This window comes from Mustelus asterias, chromosome 30 (genome assembly GCF_964213995.1).
Source record: "Mustelus asterias chromosome 30, sMusAst1.hap1.1, whole genome shotgun sequence".
NCBI classification, from domain to species: domain Eukaryota; kingdom Metazoa; phylum Chordata; class Chondrichthyes; order Carcharhiniformes; family Triakidae; genus Mustelus; species Mustelus asterias.
In genome coordinates this window covers 12,504,252-12,525,613 of record NC_135830.1, presented here as the reverse complement: position 1 = coordinate 12,525,613, position 21,362 = coordinate 12,504,252, and the positions used below count along the sequence as shown (strand labels likewise).

Sequence of the window (21,362 nt, the reverse complement as noted above, 5' to 3'; positions counted from 1 at the left end):
AAAGCACTGTTAATGTAAGCCTACTTGTGACATTAATAAATTAACTACAAACCTTAAATCTTCCAGCAAATAAGGAGAATGTCATAAATGTTCAGAAAGATAGTAATTATTTTCACTAATGACCGTCCATTCACAATTTAATAAATGCATTCACCAATTCTCATTCATTCACAAAGGTTAGTCTATTTAAAATTACTTTATGGAAGGTGGGTAACTGTCTAAGCTGTAATTTATTTCACATTGCGAAGTGCATTCGGTAAGCTGGTAGTTAGCCGCCACCTTGAACCGTTGCACAACCTGCAGTGTAGGTACACCCACAGTGCTGTTAGGAAGGGTTCTCCTGGACTCCGACCCAGCGACGCTAAAGGAGCGGTAATATATGTCCAAGTCAGGTTTATGAGCGTCTGGAGGGAAATATCCAGGCGGGGTAGTTCCAATTCACCAATTAATATCAATTAATACAGATAAACAATTATTTCACCAATTATATTCAGCATTTTAATAAATGAAAAACATTGCGGATTCTGGAAACTGAAACAAAAATAATAAATTCTGAAAATCTCAACAGGTCTGACAGCATCTGTGGTGAGAGAATAGAGTCAAAGTTTCGAATCAGGATGACCCTTTTTTTATTTGGAGAAAATTGAAGAGGGCGATGACATTGGGAACTGATGAGGGTGGAAAGGGATTAGGAAGTTTCTTTAGGATATAGTTAGTGATTGAGACGGTGATTTGGTCAGTTAGCATGGATAAGTTGATTATGATATTTGGGATCGGTATGTAAGTTCATGCAACTTGTGTGTGGCTCGAAATAGTGCATATAATTAAACAGTGCCTCTTTGAACTATTCACATCTCACAAGAAAGTTATGCAGCTTGTCTGACACCTTGTTGGATACAATGATAATCTCTCCAACGCATTAGGAATACTCTGCTGAAGCGTCATCCAGACTCGAAACGTTGGGTCTATTCTGTCTCCACAGATGCTGTCAGATCTGCTGAGATTTTCCAGCATTTTCTGTTTGTTTTCAGTATTTCATTTTGTACAACTTTGCTTTGAATAATTTATTGATATTAACATTTCTTGACACTGTATTGACCTTTTTGTCAACAAGGATAAAAATCTGTCCCAGAATGCAGTGGGAAATTGAACGAATTCAGACTGAGGATCATGAGTCGCTACCCAACAGTCTCTGCGCTTTAAACTCCTGATACATAACTGGTGTGATGATTTCCAAAGGAATGATATGAATTACACTACCTTGCACCTAATATGATTTTACTGAATTTTTAAATCCCGATTCATTATTACATTGTTTTGGGAAATAATGTAACACTTGTAGTTGTCCAGTGAGTTTCACAATATATCTGTTGCCACATTATTTATTTTACAGCTTGTTACCTTCACTAATTTGGGTGAGGGCATGGTGATTGATTTGCTGCACATGTTTCAAATATTACAATCCTTCCTCCTCAGCCAAACCATGTTCCCTCTTTCGATCTTGGATATGAATATTCAGCATCAGCAGAGAAATGAACCATCCGTGCCGCAGGAAAATGCCCTCTTCTTTTCGTGAGGATCAGTTTGCTAACTCCCTCGAAAATCGGGTTTGATTTCACCCAGACCCTCTGGAAGCATTGAAGTTATTAGGCTGACAGAAATGGAATCAAGGAACTGTTTCAATTTATGAACCAGTCAAGTACAAATATGGGAATGTGGAACAGCATCTTTCAGTACCATTTAACAATGCATCCATCAATCCGTTCACTGATTCCTCAATCAAAATATTCAGGCATCCAACTGATATTCATATCATTCATTCAACGGTCATTCATTCCTGCAACAACACAATCATTCATTTATTGTTTGCGCAGATGGTGACGTAATATTAATTGAAGTGGCCCAGTGATCCAGAGGCCCAGGACAATGATGTGGGGACAGGGATTTAAATCGGAGCATTGCAGCTGGTGGAATTTGAATTCAATTAATAAATATGGAACAGATACTAATGGCGACCATCGGACCCTCTCTGATTCCCCAATGAGTGAAATCTGCCATCGCTACCTGGTCTCACAAGGATGTGACTCCAGATGGACAGCAAAATAGCTGACTTCTTAATATCTTCAGAAGTGGCCGAGAAAACCAGTCAGTTCAAGGGAATTTGGGACAGACAAAAAGTGCCGGTCTTTGCATCCAAACATCCCATGGAAAGATAAAGGGAAAGAAAATACAAACATACATGTTCATGTATCGTCTCTCTGAGACATTTCTCAGTTTGCCTGTAATTCTTTCTATCCATCTAACACCATATCCTGATGTGTTGGAAAAATCATCATTGTTGCTAACAGGGTGCCAGAGAAGCTGCATGGAATTCCTTTCTTTAGAGATGGGAAAAATTCATCTAGATTTACAACTTAAAAAAAGTAAAGTGCCTGCAGTACTGTTGCTGGGTAGATTTATTTATAAATAGGCCTGATTGACAATGTGGAGGGTTTTAAGTTGGCTTGCAGCCAAGCGGTCAGTACTGAGGAAACAGATCTTTGTTCTGCTGCACAACACCTCCAGATGCTTCCTGTCAATAACTTTGAGCATTTGGCAGAAGGCTGGATTGCTGCCAAATACTCTGTGGGACAGATTAGCGTGAACCTAAACGGACAAAATGGGATTCAGCCATTTAAACAATAAATGTTTCATTCCCACAAGAATGACACATTTTAAATCGTAATCATTCTAATCAAATATTTTCATTCAATGGCCTGTTCATTATGTGAGTAAATAGTATCGCAAAACAATAAAGTGACCAGATGCTTTTTCATTTGAATAACTTCCAAATAAATGTCATTCCACTAATTAAAGTCTGTTTATTAACCACTTCATGAAATGCGAGAGAGAGATGTTGATGGTCCCAATTCCCCAGTCAATTGAAATCAGTGCAATGGCATAAAATGCATCGAAATCATATTAAGGGAACATCATAAAACTGACACGAACAGCGGGAATTCCTGGAATATTCTGAACGTTCTGTATCGCATTTAAACAGCAGCGTCTCTTGTACCTGATTAACACCCTATTCTACTATACAGTATAATCTGATTCCTGTTCTTGAAGAGTTCCAATCATAGCTGCCAATAAGTGGAGAAATGATCAGTTCATAACCTGATTCAATGGAAGATAAAACATTTATTCTTGTGATATTGTGCAATCTGCCGCAAAGCCCTGATATCTTGTGTTCGCAATACCAGCGAATGTTAGACAGCCGGTGGCCGATAGAGTGACCTGCAATGATCTGGATGCTGAAGGAGAACTTTATGTTTCTCTGTCAACTCACTATTTAATTATCAGGAGGGCAGGATTCTTATTATTTTCAAATAGCTGTCTTCGAGATTGGGGCAGTTTGACAAATATAAGGAGAAACATTGTATTGTGTGAGAGTTTCTTCTCATCTCCAAACCCAAATTGTACAGTGATAGCCATCCACACTGTAAATGCAATCACTTTGTTCATACCCCCTCATTTAGTTACAGAAATCGGTAAAAGTTATTCTGATAAATGATGCTTTATTATTGTAATATGACAGAGACCCGGAATTGTTGCAAAATAGACTGACGGTCTCTTTATTTTCCAAAAATGTAATTTCATCACTTTTAGATTTGTGTTCTTCTTGGGGGCGTGGTAATAAAATCACCATATTTACAATGGAATTCGTTATTTTAAATAAAGAAATGATGAACTGCAATATCACCATCAGAAATAATGGAGACAATACAATGGACATATTCAGCCAAACAAATATCCCGACACAGACAAAATGTCCATTTTAATATTAACCTATTGTAAATCTGGAAGTCCATTCTGTTGGGGGTGTGGAAGGTGGGACCTGGATCCAGTCGCCGCCTCCAGCAGGGAATCAACCGACGGTGCCTGGAAAGCCGCCCCCTTCTGCCGGGTATTTAAATGCCGCTCACTGGGACCGGAATCCAACAGTCCGGGAGTTGGTTTGTTCATTGAGTTCCTGACACAACCATTTCCCCCAACTTACCAGAAGGATGAGGTCGGCGATTTCTCTCAGTTTGTTGCTGACTTTCTTATCCGGTGAGTAGTTATTTTTCATTGTCTAAGTCTCCCACAGTTCCTGTCTCAGTTTTAGTCCATCTGTGTAATATTCCAGAGTCAAAAATCATTACACCAGGATTAATCCTCGGGTTTTTTGATCTATTTTTACAGGTGTCCAGACGCAGGTTGTGTTGACTCAGCCAGAGGCAGAGACAGGGCGTCCCGGAGGCTCCCTGACACTGACCTGTAAAACCAGCGGCTTCAGTCTTAGCAGCGCTTACATGTACTGGATCCGACAGGTTCCCGGGCAGGGGCTGGAGTGGCTGGTTTACTACCGTACTTCATCCAGCAACAGCTACGCCCCAGCAATTAAGGATCGATTTACTGCGTCTAAAGACACTTCAACCAATATCTTCTCTTTGGAGATGACAAGGCTGAAGACCGAAGACACCGCCATCTATTACTGTGCAAGAGTCTGGGGTGGCACATCAGTTACTGTCAATACAAAAACCCTCAGCACTAATTGACCGAGACTGGGTCAGTGCTCTGTTTTACCATCCAACATTATTTGCAGTGCTGTATTATTTATGCCCAGCTCTGTACAAACAGCGAGAATCAAATGGAAAATTTATGATAACTGTTCAATTATCATTTGGTGTTTTCAATAACATGTTCATGTTATACCCGGTGAAATACAAAACATAAGGGTTATTTATGTAGAGCGAACGGTATCCACAAATACAATAATAATCTCATGAATATTAATTGACTTTGCTTTTCCTCAGGTTTGTGAATATTTAAAATAATGGCGGCTTTTCTGTCTATTTTTTGCAGAGCCAGTTATTGTATGACCCAGCCAAGCGAATGTGACACTGTGACTACTTTGACTACTTGGGGACAAGGGACCATGGTGACGGTGACTGCAGGTAAGAACCTTGCAATTATTTAGTAACTGTTTTACTTGAGCTTTTGTTTTATATTTTTTATCGATTTTATTAATTCATTCGTTCACTGAAATGTGGTTTGGCGGATTCTGTACTAAAAATCTGAACAATGTTTCATGTGATTCTGCTGAAAATGGGGGTTATAAAATTATACTGTTAATTGACAAGGCGATGCTGAGGGATTCAATCCTTGGTTGTTGTATTTTGGTGTTTATCTGCTGAGGACATTGTGTGGCTGGGTTACTTTAAAAGTTACTGTCTAACTTCTGTTAAACAGTTCGATGTTTCTGCAGTGTATAAACTCGGTGACATCTAGTGGCTGCGGGTTGTGCCATCTGCTGCACACGCATTTGAAATCTAACCCAATATTTTAAAAATGTGTTAAAGATTCTGTATTAATTGAGTGATCATATTCCGCTTACTCGCAATGCCGGTGTGGTTCTGACATATTTCTGTTAATTTAATAATTGATTAGTTTGGTGATGAGCGGATTGGCTGGATTTAAATTTGAGATTTGCTGTCAATGTTACATTTGATTCTATTGAAAGCGTTTGTAGAATTGAGCTGCTTCTGCATTATGCGGGGTTCAGTGATATATATTTTTTCTGTTGAGGAGATTGTGGGTCTGGGTGACTTTGAATAAGTAAAATTTTTGAAATGGTTTGGCGATTCTGCATTATTTAATCTCGGTGACACAGCTGTTACACACTTTGTGATTGAATACAAACAGTCTTCGCGTCTGAAACTGCTTGACGCATGATTATATGTTGAAATCAGGCAGGCTTTATTCCATTGGCATTTTTGAAAATCATAATTGATAATTGCAGGTTAAACTAAATCACAGTTTACGCAGTTTGTTCAGAATATAGTTTGCCACTGCATTCACTATTTGGTTAACCTGCAATGTTAAATCTCAGTGATTGCTGCAGCTTTTACCATCCAAATGTTTAAATATGTTTGAAATATGATCCAATATGAATAAAATGTGGTAAAGTTTCCATATTAATGTGTTGGATATATTCTATCTCTTCACAATGCTATTGCTATTATTCCAGATTTCTGTTTTGTTTAATAATTCATACATTTGGTGAAGAGCTGTTTTGCTGGATTCGATATTGAGATTTTCTTGCAATGTTACATTTTATTATGTTGAATGAATAATTGAGCTGCTTCTTCATGAAGCGGAATAATTCCCTCAGTGATGTGCTTTGGAGTGTTTATGTTCAGGAGATTCTATGATAGTTTAAAATTTGCGAAGTGATTTGGTGTTTCCGCATTGTTTCTGCATTGTTTAAACTCGGCGGCACTGAGCGGTTACACGTTTTCTGGTTGAATGCAAAGAATCTCTGAGTTTGAAAGTCCTTGTAGTAGAAAACAGGCAGGTTTTGGAAAAAAATGAAATCAAGATATCACAACATTTTTATAAATTTTAACTAATGTTTAAATATTAAAATAAATCATGACTTACAAAGTTCACTTGGACACTAAGTCATTGCTGCAATCACAAACTTCTCATTAACCAATTTGATCATGAAATTAAGATAAATCAAACAATTATTGATCGGCAATATAACTCCATATTCACCAAAGATTTTTTTATGTTAATATCATTATTCATTAATCACCTCTAATAGTTCTGTTCAATTAAAATGACCAGAAAAGTTTCTGGGCTGGAAATATTTTGTGATAATTCCAGAAACTATTTCAATGATAACGTGCTGTTTCCATAGCAGCGCTCAATTCAACAAGATACTTTGCATTAGTCGTTATATCCCAGATTAAGTTCGCATTCACTGGAATACGAGTTTTGCAGAATAAGACGTTGCTTTTTGGCAATTTATGTATCCGATTATTACATTTTCTTTCTGTGCAGTCGCAATCAGATTATTCCTTCCAAGTAATTTGTAATTGGATACCGAGATAATTAATTACTAATCTCATCTCAAAATTTGTGAAATGGTTTGGTGTTTCTCAATTGTTTCTGTATTGTTTCAACTCTGTGAAACTGAGCGGTTACACGTTTTCTGGCTAAATGAAAATAAAACTGCGTTTGAAAATTCTTGCAGGGATAAAGGAAAAAGGTTTCGGAAAAATAAAATAATTAGATGTTTGGACTTTTATTCAAGTTAACTGATGCTTACATATTAAAATAAATCATGAATTACAATTCTTACAGAGACACTGTATCTCTGTTAGGGAGATTACACTACCCTGAATCTGTTATATTTGAGGTGCTCATTTTCAGAAAAAATACATTTTTGCCCAGTTTTCATGATTTGAGACAGACAGGGAGAGATAGTTAAAAGGCGAAGGGAGTTTTGAAATGAACATCAGGTTAATTTAAATTTTTTATTGACTTTTTTGCAGTTGTAATTTGACCTTAGATCAATTAGAATCAAACAGTTTGAATAAATTTGACAGAGCGAACAGAGTTTTCTGACAGGTGGAATTCGCTGACACTCATGCAATTGTTCACATAATTGTGTTTGAATTGTAGTAAAGTGTCAACAGAAACTGGCTAGAGATGGACAAGTTAATGCTTGAAATTCAAAAAGATTAATTTAAATAAAAATATTATACTATTATAAATACTATAAAAATAATCTTATCTCTGCACTTGATAATAACATCATGTCTCCCATTACTGCTGAACACAGGATAGAATTATGGGAAGAATAAATGACAGAATAGAAGAATTGATTCTATCTGAACCTTATGTTTAATTCATATTAAATATTATAATGAAGAAAAAGTCTGGACTTACATTCTGCATCATGTTTTAGTGTTACAGAGGATTTGAATCAATTGTCCTCTTTGTGTTTGCACTGTTTAATTCAGATCTTCTTTAATTAAACAATGTGTTCAGTAATTAAGTTATATGGATGTTCTAAATTACTAAATCTTGGAAGCAGTATTATTGACTTCAAACTGCCAGGCCGTTACAGTCTATACATATTCAGCAGTATGCAATTTTAACACTTTTGCAGGTTATAATAAGACACTTGTAGTAAAAGTGAAAAAGTAAAATATTACAATGTGATTAGATTTAAGTAAATGAATGACAGATGTCTGAATGTTTCTGTTCAGTAATTTGAAATTATATTTAACATTGTCTAAGATTTAATTGTAACCTAATTATTTAACAATGTTGGAGGCAGAAGCACATTTTGAATGATTGAAAACCCATTTTATTACAGAGTACAAATGAGCTGACAGGAGAACTAACTAGTAATTAACAATAACTTAAAATATAATAATGCTGCTGATTAATTCAAAACAAACTACCTTGAATATTGTACAGGCGTGCAAAATACAATCCGTTTTAGAGAATATTCAATTGTATCGGAAATGTATTCAGAAACAAAACATTACTTTACTCAGCTGTGCTCACTCGATAAAGTGCTTTGCTTTGATTAATTTGTTGAGTACATTTAATTAAGAAATTAGATCTAATCAGGTAATGATTTTCAATCTAAATGTTTCTTGATTTGGTTACTTCTTGCTGTGTCACCGCATCTCTGTTAGGGACATTGAACTGTCCTGAATCTGTTATTTTTGATTGCTCATTTTCGGCGAAATTACATTTTTACATAGCTTTCGAGAAGTGAGACAGAGGAATAATTAACAGTCGAAAGGAGTTTTGAAATGAATATCAGTTTAATTTAAAATAGGTTATTAATTTTCTGTTGTTGTAAGTTGGCCATTGATCAATTAGAATCCAACAGTTTGAATGAAATTGACAGATTGAACAGATCTATCTGCTGGGCACTCGATTGTTGCACCGTTTATGTCTGTTCTGTTTCTGTGCGCGTGGTCACTGTGTTGGGGCCAGGAAACACACACACACACGCACACACACACATGCACTATCCCTCCCACATTCCCGTACTCTCACTTCGTCTCACACTCATTCACATGCTCCCTCTCTCATACGAACACTTCCACACGCATTCTCTCACGCAGGCACATATTTCTCTCTCTTTCACACGCTTACTCCCTTACACATTATCTCACATACGCACAATCTTGCTCTCAAACACTGTCTCTCACAAAGACTCTCTCTCACACGCCCACAGTTCTCTCCGTCTCTCACACACGAACACACATGTATACACAATGTATCTCTCTGAAACACTCCACCTATCACAGACACGTTTTCTCTCAATCGTTATTTCACTCACACACACTCACACATCCACTCTGTCTAATTTTCACACTTTTTCTCGCTCACACTCTCCCCGCCCCTCCACACACGCACACACACACTTTGAAGAACAGAGACACTCTCACACACATAAAGAATATCTCTTCAAACACACACTCTCTCTCACACACACACACATTCGCGATATCACATATCCTTTCTCTCACGCACACTCTCTCCTCTTGCACACACAGACCACTGTCTCACACACGTGCAAAAGCACTCATGCGTCTGACACACTCTCACCCACATAAACCACACACAACGCCTCTCTCTCACACACAAAAACTCTTTCTCTCTGTCACAGACACACACGCTCACACACACACACACACACTCAAAAATATTGCTTCTATCACCCACACACATTGTACACATCTTTCTCACTCACACGCAATCCCATGCACACTTTCACACACTCATGAACCTACTATTTTGCTTTCAAATAGGCACTCCCTCTCGCACACACTGTCTTTCACATGAACACAACACTCTCTCCCACACACAGACCCTCCTTCTCAAGCACACGCACTCTCTTTCACAGACACCCTGTATCTCATATAGACACACTTCTTTTCACATAAACACACACTCAATCACACACAGAAGTACTCTCTCATACATTCTCCCCGCCCCTCCACACACACACTTTCAAGGTGAGACACACTATCACACACAAAGAATAACTCTTCAAACACATGCTCTCTCACACACACACATTATCTCACACACCCTTTCTCGCACACACACTCTCCCCTCTTGCACGCACAGCCCACTGTCTTACACACGTGCAAACGTAGTCTATCACACACAGGCACCCTCCCACACATTCACTCTCTCTCTCTCTCTCACACACACACACCCAAACACCCTTTCACACACTTTCCATCTCACATACGTCAGAGTGTCTGTCCTTGACATCATAGAATAGAATCATAGGATCCGACAGTGCAGAAGGAGGCCATTCAGCCCATCGAGTCTGCACCAACAGCAATCCCGATCCCCATAACCACATGTATTTACCCTAACTAGTCACCCTGACACTAAGGCGCAATTTAGCACGGCTAATCCACCGAACCCGCACATCTTTGGACTGTGGGAGGAAACAGGAGCACCCGAATGAAACCCAAATAGACATGGGGGGAACTTGCAAACTCCACACAGACAGTGACCCAAGTCGGGAATCCAACTCTGAGGCAGCAGCGCTAATCACAGTGCCACCGTGCCACCATCCCCCCGCCCCCCCCCCCCCCCCCACTTACTCACTCGCATTCACTCACTCACCCTCATTCACTCACACTCACACCCTCATTCACTCACCAGCACTCACTCACACTCTCTCACCCTCACACATCCTCACTTACTCATCCCCATTCACTCACTGTCACTCAGCCACCCACAATCACGTGCTATCACTCACTCAACCTCACTCACTAACCCTCAGTCACTCACTCAGAGCCTCAGTCACTCACCAACACTCATAGTCACCTTCATTCACTCATCCCACTAACCCACCCTCACTCACCCAGTCTCACTCACTCTCACTCACTCACCCTACTTACCCACCCTCACTTATCCAGTCTCACTCACTCTCACTCACCCTCACTCACCCCAGTTACGCACCTTCACTCATCCAGTCTCAATCACTCTCACTCACTCACCGCATTTACCCTCCCTCACTTATCCAGTCTCAATCACTCTCACTCACCCTCACTCACTCTCCCCACTTACCGACCCTCACTCACCCAGACGCACCCCCACACACTCAAGCTCAATCACCCTCTCTCTCTCACGTACGCCACCTGACCCATTCAAACTCACTGAGACTCACGCACCTACATTCACTCATACACCCTCACATATTCACCATCACTCAAGGTCACCCACCCTAACTCACAGATCCTCAATCACTCATCCTCACTCAAACACCTTCACTCACTCACCCTCACTCATCCACCCATCCGCATTTATTCTCCCTCACACACTCTCACACCACCCTCAATAACACACCCTGACTCACTCACTCTCTCACCCTCACTTACTAAGTCACATTCACTCCTCACCCTCATTCACTCGCTCTCACTCACCCACCTTCAGTAACCTTCACGCATCCTCACTCGCTCACCCTCATTCATTCATTCTCTCTTACCGACACTCACTCACCCACCTTCACTCACACATTCAGCCACCTTCACTCACCCACCCTCTCTCACACACCCTCATTTACTCACGTTCTCTCACCCTCACCCAGACTTACTCACTCACACTCAATCACTCACCCTCACTTACCCACCTTCCATCACTCACACACCATCACTCATCCACTTTCACTCCTTCAATCACTCACCCTCACACACTCACATTCTCTCACTCACACTCGCTAAACCTGTGTGTGGAGGTCTGCGATGAGAGAGAAGAAAGATCTCAAGCAGCAGTTTGGTCTTCAAATGTGGGAGCTGCCCTGGGAATGTGGAGAGCTGGAGGGAATCCCTGGGGGCTCAGGGCCAAGGACAATGGCAAAGAGCCGGGGAGAACAGGAGGCGTGGTAAAGGGCGGAGAGCTGGGGGCGGGGGGGGGGGGGGGGGGGAGGGCACAGAGTCTGGGGAAAGGGCCGAGAGCAGGGGGAAAGGGCAGAGAGCCAGGAGAAAGGGCAGAGAGCCAGGAGAAATGGGAAAGAGCGCCAATGGAAAGGGCAGGGAGCCAGGTGAAAGGGCAGAGAAACAGGAGAAAAGGCAGCGAGATGGAGGAAATGGCAGAGAGATCAGGGAAAGAGGAGAGAGCCAGGATAAAGGGCAAGGAGGGCGGGGAAAGGACAGAGAGCCGACGAAAAGTGCAAAAGAGCCCTGGGGAAAGGGCAGAGAGTCAGGGGGAAAGACAGAGAGTCAGGGGGGAAGGGCAGAGAGCCGGGGGAAAGGACAGAGAGCCATGGGAAAGGGGAAAGAGAATAGTGAGCAGGGACAGAGGACAGAGAGCCGGGGGAAAGGGTAGGGTGCTGAGGGAAAGGGCAGAGAGCCGGGGGAGAGGGCACAGAGCTGGAGGGAAGTGTCGAGAGCCAGGTGGAAGTGCAGAGAGCCGGGTGAAAGGGGAAAGGAGCCACAGGGAATGGCAGAGAGCCAGGGGAAAGGGCAGAGAGCCAGGGAAAATGGGCAGAGAGTGGGTGATCGACGGGCGGAGTGAGGAGGTGCAAAATAGAGCTATCACCACAATCAGATCATCTGTAATCTCAGTGAACTATGGAGGAGACTTCAGGGTCCGAATGGTCAACTCTTGCTATTAATGTACGACCCTTAAATTAGTCAATGTTGCAATTTTTTGAATTTGTAATCACATTTCCAGTTTCCTGGTCATTCAGTAAGTATTCATTCCGAAGGTATTTCTGAAGGAAAGTCACTAATCTTCGTTTTGTGGAGTGAGAGGCAGTGAGTTGGAGAGAGGAAGGGGCATCAGTCAGTTTGAACACAGGCAATATCCAAAAATTACAATGTGGAGATGCCGGCGTTAGGTTGGGGTGGGCACAGTAAGGAGTCTCACAACACCAGGTTAAAGTCCAACACGCTTATTTGGAATTGCGAACTTTTGGAGCTCTTTCATCAGGTGAGTGGCTGATATGAATGAAGAGACAACTTCTTCATAGAACATAGAACATAGAACATAGAACATTACAGCGCAGAACAGGCCCTTCGGCCCACGATGTTGCACCGACCAGTTAAAAAAAAAACTGTGACCCTCCAACCTAAACCAATTTCTTTTCGTCCATGAACCTATCTACGGATCTCTTAAACGCCCCCAAACTAGGCGCATTTACAACTGATGCTGGCAGGGCATTCCAATCCCTCACCACCCTCTGGGTAAAGAACCTACGTCATCACAACGTGCTGTTGTTTGAGAAATAGGTAGTGCCTGAAATAATGGAGAAAGTCTTTACTCTTCTCTGTTAATCCAATGAATGGTATGTCATTACGATGACATCAAAATGTTTTTGTCTTTCCAATCTGATAGAGGTGGTGACAGTGATGTGAGTTTCTACAAAAATGGCGATTCCCAACTGATAGGAGTAACAGCAGCTCAAAGGTGTGCGTAGGTTTTAATCGGGAAATATTCACTTAAGTTCATAATTCTAGTCAAATCGTGACGTTGAAACATAGAAAATAGAAGCAGGAGGAGGCCATTCGGCCCCTTGACCCTGCTCCACCATTCACTTTGATCATGGCTCAATAATATCCTGACCCCGCCTACTACCCATATCCACTGATCCCTTTAGCCCCAAGAGCTATACCTAATATAGAAACATACTTGTATAAATATGTTTGATTAATTAATAAACGCAGGTAATAGTCTAACTTGTTGAATCGACTATTCTTTCCCAGCGACACCGTCTCCGCCCACTCTCTACAGCCTCGTCTCTTCCTGTCAGCAACACAACTCCGCTGGCTCCATCACCTACGGCTGTTTGGCGATGGACTACTCTCCAGATGTCTCCAAACTGACTTGGAAGAAAAATGGGCAGCTGATCGACACTGGATTTAAGAATTATCCATCAGTGAGAAACGCAAAGGGAACTTACACCTTGAGCAGCCAGTTAACCATCACCCAGTCAGAGGGAGAGTGCAGCAAAATCAAGTGTGAGGTTCGACACCGCGACTCAGTCAAGAGCATTGGAATGCAATGTAAGTGTTGTGGAACTTGGGCAAGACAGGAACGCTCTGATTGAACTGTATAAGGCTTTAGTTATAACTGATATGTAGCACTCTGAAAAATTGAATTATGCAAAATCCAGGTAAGTGCCTCCTGACTGAAAAGTTGCTCAGAACCAAAGAACAACAGAAATGTTACTGTGCAGAATGAGGCCATTTAGCCCATCATGTCTGTGCTGGCCAAAAGGGAGAACAAATAAACTAGCCTGACAAAGTAAGCCTATTTTCCAGCCCTTGCTCCGTAGCATTGCAGCTTAAAGCACTTGAGATGCAGACCCAGATGCCTTTTAAATGACCATGCTCCCTGGTAATTGAGCCCTCGACTTGGGGAATGAATTATTTCTGCCTACGTCCCTTATTATTTTGTGAACCACAATTATGTCACGCCTCAGCCTCCTCTTTTCCTAAAGAGAACAAACCCTGCCTATCCAATCTCGCCTCATGGCGGGAATTTTCAGTCCCTGGCAACATTCTTGTAAACCTCATCTCTCTCCAGAGTCATTACGTTATTCCTGCAACGTGGTGACCAGAACTGTACAGCAACCTCCAAACGTGGCCAAACTCGGTTTTAAGCATCTCCATCATTGTATCACTGTTTTTGCATTCAATATCTCACATAACAGAGGAACTAATCCGATATGCTTTCTTGATCAACTTTTCCAGCTGCCCTACCATCTACCAGGACCTGTGGACGTGCTCTCTAAGGTCTTGCATTTCCTCAATCCCTCTTAACATTCCAGTTTATTGCCTTGCTTTGTTTTCCCTCCCCAAATGCATTGTATGGCACTTTTGACGGTTGAATTCCATTCGCCATTTCCCTGCCAATTCAACCAAACCATGGATATAATTCTCAAATCGGCAGCTATGGTGCTAAAATAAAAGAACTAATTTTAATTGATGTCAATTGAATCTTCAAGTAACGTCTGAACATTTGTTTGTTGAAGGCCCAATCGTTATCACCCCAACCGTTATCCTCACCGTGAGTTCCAGTGAAGAAATCACCAGCAGAAAATTTGCAACCATCGTCTGTTCAATCATTGATTTCCAGCCAAAGTCAATGACGGTGAAGTGGCTGAAGAATGGACAACCCATGAATTCAGGAATTGTCACCTCTCCCGCCTGTGAAGTGAATGGGAACTTCTCGGCCAGCAGTCGGTTGACAGTCTCCGCTCAGGAATGGTTCAGCAAAGCGGTCTATACCTGCCAGGTCACTCATCAAGGATTTACTCAGAGTCAGAACATCAGCGGATCTCTGGGTAAGAGACTCAAACCGAGAAAAAAATTATTCCGCTGTTAATCGAAATTAGGGATCTATTAAAGTTAATACAAAGCATAGAACAACTTCTAAGTTATTGTCATGTAGTTTGCTGCATTGGGACAGTGCCCCATTCAGAACTTCATCACAACATCAATTTTTGTTATTCCTTCATGAGATGTGCATTTGTGGCCCATCCCGGGGGCCACTTAAGCGTCAACCACGTTACTGTGGATCTGGAGTCACATGCATGCCAGGCCAGATAAAGACAACAGATTTACTTTTCTAAACGGCATTCGTGAACCAGGTGGGCTTTTGCAACAATGGCTTCATGATGATCATTTGACTTTTAATCATAGATTTTTACTAAATTCAAATTTCACCATCTGCAGTGGTGAGATTCGAATCTGTGTCCCCAGAGTCGTGCCCTGGGTTACAAGACCATTGGCAACCCCACCATGCCACTGCCTCCCCTTGAAGTAGTGTTCCCTTCCATTTTGAAGTAATATAGTAAGCGAGGTGGTCTTGATGTCAGCTTTTTCCTGAGACAGCTGGTAAGATTTGGAGAGACAGTCGGTGTCGGACTGTTTCACAGGTCACAGCATAGGGGTAAAATATTGGGAAGTGCATCCACCCTACTTATAAACTAACTGCCAGTACTTGGTTCCTGAGTTCAGGAATGCTATATTTGTTGGGGAATACTGCAATGTTGATTCATGAGAATGATACCGCTGCTAAAATACTTGAACAAAAAGAGAATAATTTCACAGAGCAGGCTGGTTTTCCATCCTCCATAGAGGTTGAAAGGTGATAGAGGTTGATATATCGAAGGCAACTTCGTCTCCTTCAGGCTGAAGACTGCTGTCCTGCTTCTGAAGAGGGAACTAGGGTTGATTTTCATTTTTCATTCACAGATCCTCCCCAGTGCCCTGATACCACAGTGACGATACAGCCACCACCAATAGAACAGGTCTTACTGGAGGCAACAGTGACCTTAACCTGCATCATTTCTAATGCTCCTTATGGAGTCAACGTATCCTGGATCCGAGACAGGAAGTATTTGAAATCAGAGATTGCCGAAAAGCCTGGAGCGGATCCTGACAGCGTGGTCAGCAAATTAAACGTCTCGACACAAGCCTGGCTGAGTGCGGCTGTGTTTGACTGCGTGGTGAGCCATCAGGATCTGCCGACTCCTTTAAGAAAATCCATCCACAAGGAAACAGGTGAGCTGAGAGATTGAAGCAATAAATGTGTCACTGTGTCTATTTCCAGTGTAAGTGGACTGGTCAATATTCAGTATTCAGTGCATTAATGGTCTCCCCTGAGTGGAAACTCCACTAACTAAAGACTCTGGTCCTGCAGATATTTTTACGGGGAAATTTGATGTGTTGATGAATGAAAAGTGAACTGAAGGCGATGTTATTGGGTTTAGATCGAATAAGGAGGGAGGAGCCTGATGTGGAGCATAAAAACCAATAAAAAAGCAGAACAGTTGGGCCGAAGAGCCTGATTCAGTGCTGTAAACTTTCTGAAACTTTCCAGTCCAACCCGCTGAGTTATTTGAGAAAACAATTGCGTTCAACTCTCCTCCAAGCTGGAAGTCAAAAATAAAAACATTTAGAATCGAAAGCGAAGCACATTTTTCTGATATCTAGCCAGCAGTTTCATTATCCCCAGAATTCTCCAGTTTATTGACATTTATTGTACATTTTCTGCAGATCCAAATCCGCGGGAACCGTTCGTCTCTGTCCTCTTGCCCTCGGCAGAAGAAGTCTCCGCTCAGAGATTCGTCTCCCTCAGCTGCTTAGTGAGACGTTTCTCCCCTCGAGAGATCTTCGTCAAGTGGACCGTCAACGACAAGCCGGTGAATCCTGGGAACTATAAGAACACCGAGGTGGTCGCGGAGAGCGGGAATAGCTCCTTCTTCATGTACAGCCTGTTATCCATTGCAGCAGAGGAATGGTCCAGCGGTGCTTCTTACTCCTGTGTGGTGGGACATGAAGCCATCCCCTTGAAGATCATCAACAGAACAGTTGACAAATCCAGCGGTAAACCCAGTTTTGTGAACATTTCCCTTGCTCTGATGGACACCGTTAATTCATGTCAATGAGAATCATTCGCGAACATTAAAAACTTCAATAAAAATAATAAAATATTTTTCCTCTAACAACAAATGAAATAGCCAAACGCTTAATTGATTGTTTTTCAGTTTTACTTCCATTAGCTATCTTTGGTTTGACTCAGATATTTTCAGGTCTTGTTGAACCAGTGCGCCCAGCTCAGACAGACCCTGTGTTAGAGACAGAGTGGAGCGCATTCATTACAGGATTCTGCAAAATATCTTCACCGACTTTCCTCCCTGAGGAAAACTCCGACAATTTCAACATTTCTGACAAACAAACACAACATTTAGATCTCGGTGTTCCTGCTTCTCTCGTTGTCCATGCCTTTACGCATTGATGTCATATTTAAGCTGCTGCACCACACCCACTGGGAACTGAAGTGAGGGTCACACAGAAACATGGAGCAACAATCCCCCCATCAGAGAGAGGGAGAGTGAAATTGTTAACATACCGGATTCCTACTCACCCAACAAAGAGAGGGGAGGAGCAGTAGCTAACCCATGTACCATCACTTCCTCAACGAAAGCAGGAGGAATGGCATTATTTAATCCATTCACCTCCACCTCCTCAGTGGTTAGAACCATCAGGCACATTGCTTCACCAGGTAGAGAGAGGTAAACTATGAGCTCACTCTCCTCCCTCTCCCCAAGTAGCGTGTTTGGAAGGGAACGGCTCTCGACTATAAGGACTCAGTTGTCAACAGTACAAATTAGCTTCCGTTTACTTGCTGCAGACTTTGAAGTATCATTATCATTATCAAAGTGTCATTGAAGTATATAATACACATATACTTATATATATATACTTATATATATATATATATATATATGAATGTATACTTATATACATATATACTTATGCAACATAGTTTAAAAATGTTTCAACACTCTTGTTCCTGTTAATCATGTGCTGGCATTGATTTCCCATGATACAAATTTAAACAAATAATAGAATCCTCCCCGGTTTTCACTGTTCTGTCACTGAGGTTTCTGAGATGCATCAATGAATTATTTCATTCGCTCTCCTGATATCACCGTGCCATTCACATAAAAGAAATTTCTACAGCAAACACGGAAAATATGCTCCATTATTCATATTGTTTGGATCATGTTCAGTTAATGATTGCCAGTGAAACTTGAAGCAACAGTTAAAAAATACACACACTGACAATACCGCACAAAACTGTCACAATTATAAATACACACATAGGCGTACACATACACACACACACAAGCACACACAGACACATCGACACAAATGCACAAATACACATACTCACAAAATGCACACAAATGCAGAAAGACACATGTAAATACACACACAAATGCATGCACATATACAGAAATACGGACAGGCGCATTCAAGTACAGACATAGAAGCACACATACACAGCACATACACATGCACAAAAACACACAGATCCATGCATACACACAGATACACTTTCACACACCATAGGTACATGCAGTACTTGCTCAAACGAACACACATGCAGAGAAACAAGAATGCACACACAAATGCACTCATGGACAATGCAGGCACAAACAAAAATACACACACAAATACACACAGACACAAATACACCCACACAAAAATACACCCATACATAAATACATCCGTACACAAATATACATAGGCACACACACACATTCTCTCTCTCTCTCTCTCTCTCTCTCTCTCTCTCTCACACACACACACACACACACACACATATACGGATACATAGACTCGCGCTTGTACGAACAGGCACTAAAACAACAACATACGTAGATAATCAAATATGTACAAACGCACACATATACACATAAAACACACAAGTACATACACAGACACACACGTGAGTAGGTACACAGACCCAAACACATACATGCAGAGACACAATACAGACAGATACACACGCATGCAGACCCACATAAATACACAAGCACATACATAGACTCAAATAAATATATATATATATTAGCACACATTTACGCTGACAGAAATATAGATATAAAGACGCACAATGTTATACACATTAACAAACATGCATGGAAATATATATAAACAAATTAGCAGACTGCATATAGATGAACAGACTGCAAAACATTTACACACAAACATGTAGACGCAAACATTAACATGCTCATACAGAACAGAACACCATAGCACACATTACTACACATCGAAACACAAACATACATCAACTCACCATTATAAAGAGCTATCAACACGTATATACATGTACTGACCTGTTAACAGACATGCACACAGACACACGGAGAAACAGACGCACACAGTAAGGGAAACAAACATTACGAGAGCGACAGAAATTAACACATAGCAATAGGCATAAACACATGTGCACCCATTAAGAATGGCATTAATAAATATTCATAGACTTCACACAATAATAGAGTCATACATACACAAAGACAAGAATAAAATATACACACAGATGCAGACACACAACTTCACAAATCAACAACCATAGGCAAATGAACACGTACCTTAACACTGTTGCACACATATTAACTCAAAGTCAAAGATTAATGCAGACCAGAACATGCTCATGCACACGCACACAAACGCAAGATCTTAAATACAAACGGTAGGCAAATGATGAATGTAAAATTTAAAGGTGATTTTTTAATGCACATATCCACAGATTAACTATCCCAATGTACAATGAACAGACAAACACATTGAGAAGCTGAATTAAGCTCATGACCTATTTCCACCATAAAGAAGCACAGATCGGAAAATACATCCCAACTCTTAAACAACAACATTTACAGTTTACAGATCAGTAACCATCTGTGAAAACAATCATTGATCAGTGAACGTTTCTCAATATCAGTCATAACATTCTTCAATAAGGGATAGTGGCAAACAGTTCAAAAATGAACTGATACTTAATTAAACATCTTCAGTGTTTTCTGACATGGACTGTCCAAGGAATGTCAATAAAAATCAGGTGTGAAAATAGTTACGGAGATCGGTTACTGAGTGTCCTGAATTTAACAGTAGATACACATTGAAAATTAAATTCGAGATTAAATGAACAGCTTAAAAAGGAGAACGGGGCACAAAAAAATAACAATAAGATCACCTGGATAAATAAAGTAATCTAATTTCAGTTCCTGGTCTCCGTCCCCTAGACTCCACCGACCGCGTCTGGATTGACGACAATGAGGATGATAACAGCAACATCTGGACAACCGCTTCTACATTCATAGTGCTGTTCTTCCTGAGCATTTTCTACAGCACTGCAGTCACTCTGGTGAAGGTGAGATGATTCAATCCACCCACATTTCAAACTGGCAGAATGGATTTGAAAAAATTCTCAATGTTTCGCTGATTAAAAACTCGAACATTAATGTCCCGCATCATCAACATCTGCTTCATTATTGTATCTTTCTTTTACAGATCAAATGATGGGTTGAATTTTGGAAGCTGCAGATTTCCCTCAGCTGATTATCAAGATCTCTGTGTGGATCAAATACAATATCTGCTCTCAGTGACTCTATCAGTAAAATTCTCTCAGTTTATCATTCTGAATCTGTAACTGAGGCAATCATAGACGTTAAATCAGTTTTCAGTGTGAAATGTACGAGGCATTTTTTGTTATAATGTAATTGTGGGTAATAGTTTCCCCGTAGTTTAAAGATCATGTATAAATAAGAAATTTTCTCATTCCTTATTCACATTTGATAATTCCTCTTTCTATTCAGGTCCTGTTTTCTCTTTCTGGTGTATGTAACAGATGTACAGATACTGACGGATTCCCTGTGCATCTGTTCTGTTCTCAATGTGAAGCTCGATCGTTATGTTCACTTTTCTAACTTTAAAAAATAATGTTGCTGTAAAATATTCTCTGAATTATTAAAATAAATATTGAATGAAATTTTAACCATCTCTGGCTTGGCTTAATTCCGTTCTCCAAAACACATCAACTCCGCCCCATTTTCCCTATTATACGGTTTCCCCTCTTTCCCAGACAGGGATTTTCCCCAGTCGTGTGTGGGATGTGGTTGAACTCAATTCCCTTTCGTGAAAGAGTCACTGCGCCACCCAGTGATCCATCCGTGTAAATACACCTTCATTTCT

The 21,362-nt window shown here is 40.9% G+C and overlaps 1 pseudogene and 2 gene segments (V, D, J or C); all 3 read left to right on the top strand.

The window, feature by feature from the left end:
- Nucleotides 1-745: 745 nt before the first annotated feature.
- LOC144480895 (Ig heavy chain V region pseudogene) lies at nucleotides 746-4,580 on the top strand (annotated as a pseudogene).
- Nucleotides 3,983-21,362, top strand: part of LOC144481024 (Ig heavy chain C region-like) — a 369,241-nt gene continuing 351,861 nt past the window's right edge. The window contains exons 1-2 of the C gene segment in view: nucleotides 3,983-4,092; nucleotides 4,225-4,526.
- Nucleotides 4,895-21,167, top strand: LOC144481004 (Ig heavy chain C region, membrane-bound form-like). The segment is given in 7 exon segments: nucleotides 4,895-4,979; nucleotides 13,569-13,868; nucleotides 14,840-15,151; nucleotides 16,065-16,373; nucleotides 16,869-17,198; nucleotides 20,414-20,541; nucleotides 20,682-21,167. Coding segments are annotated over 7 exon segments (1,467 nt in total).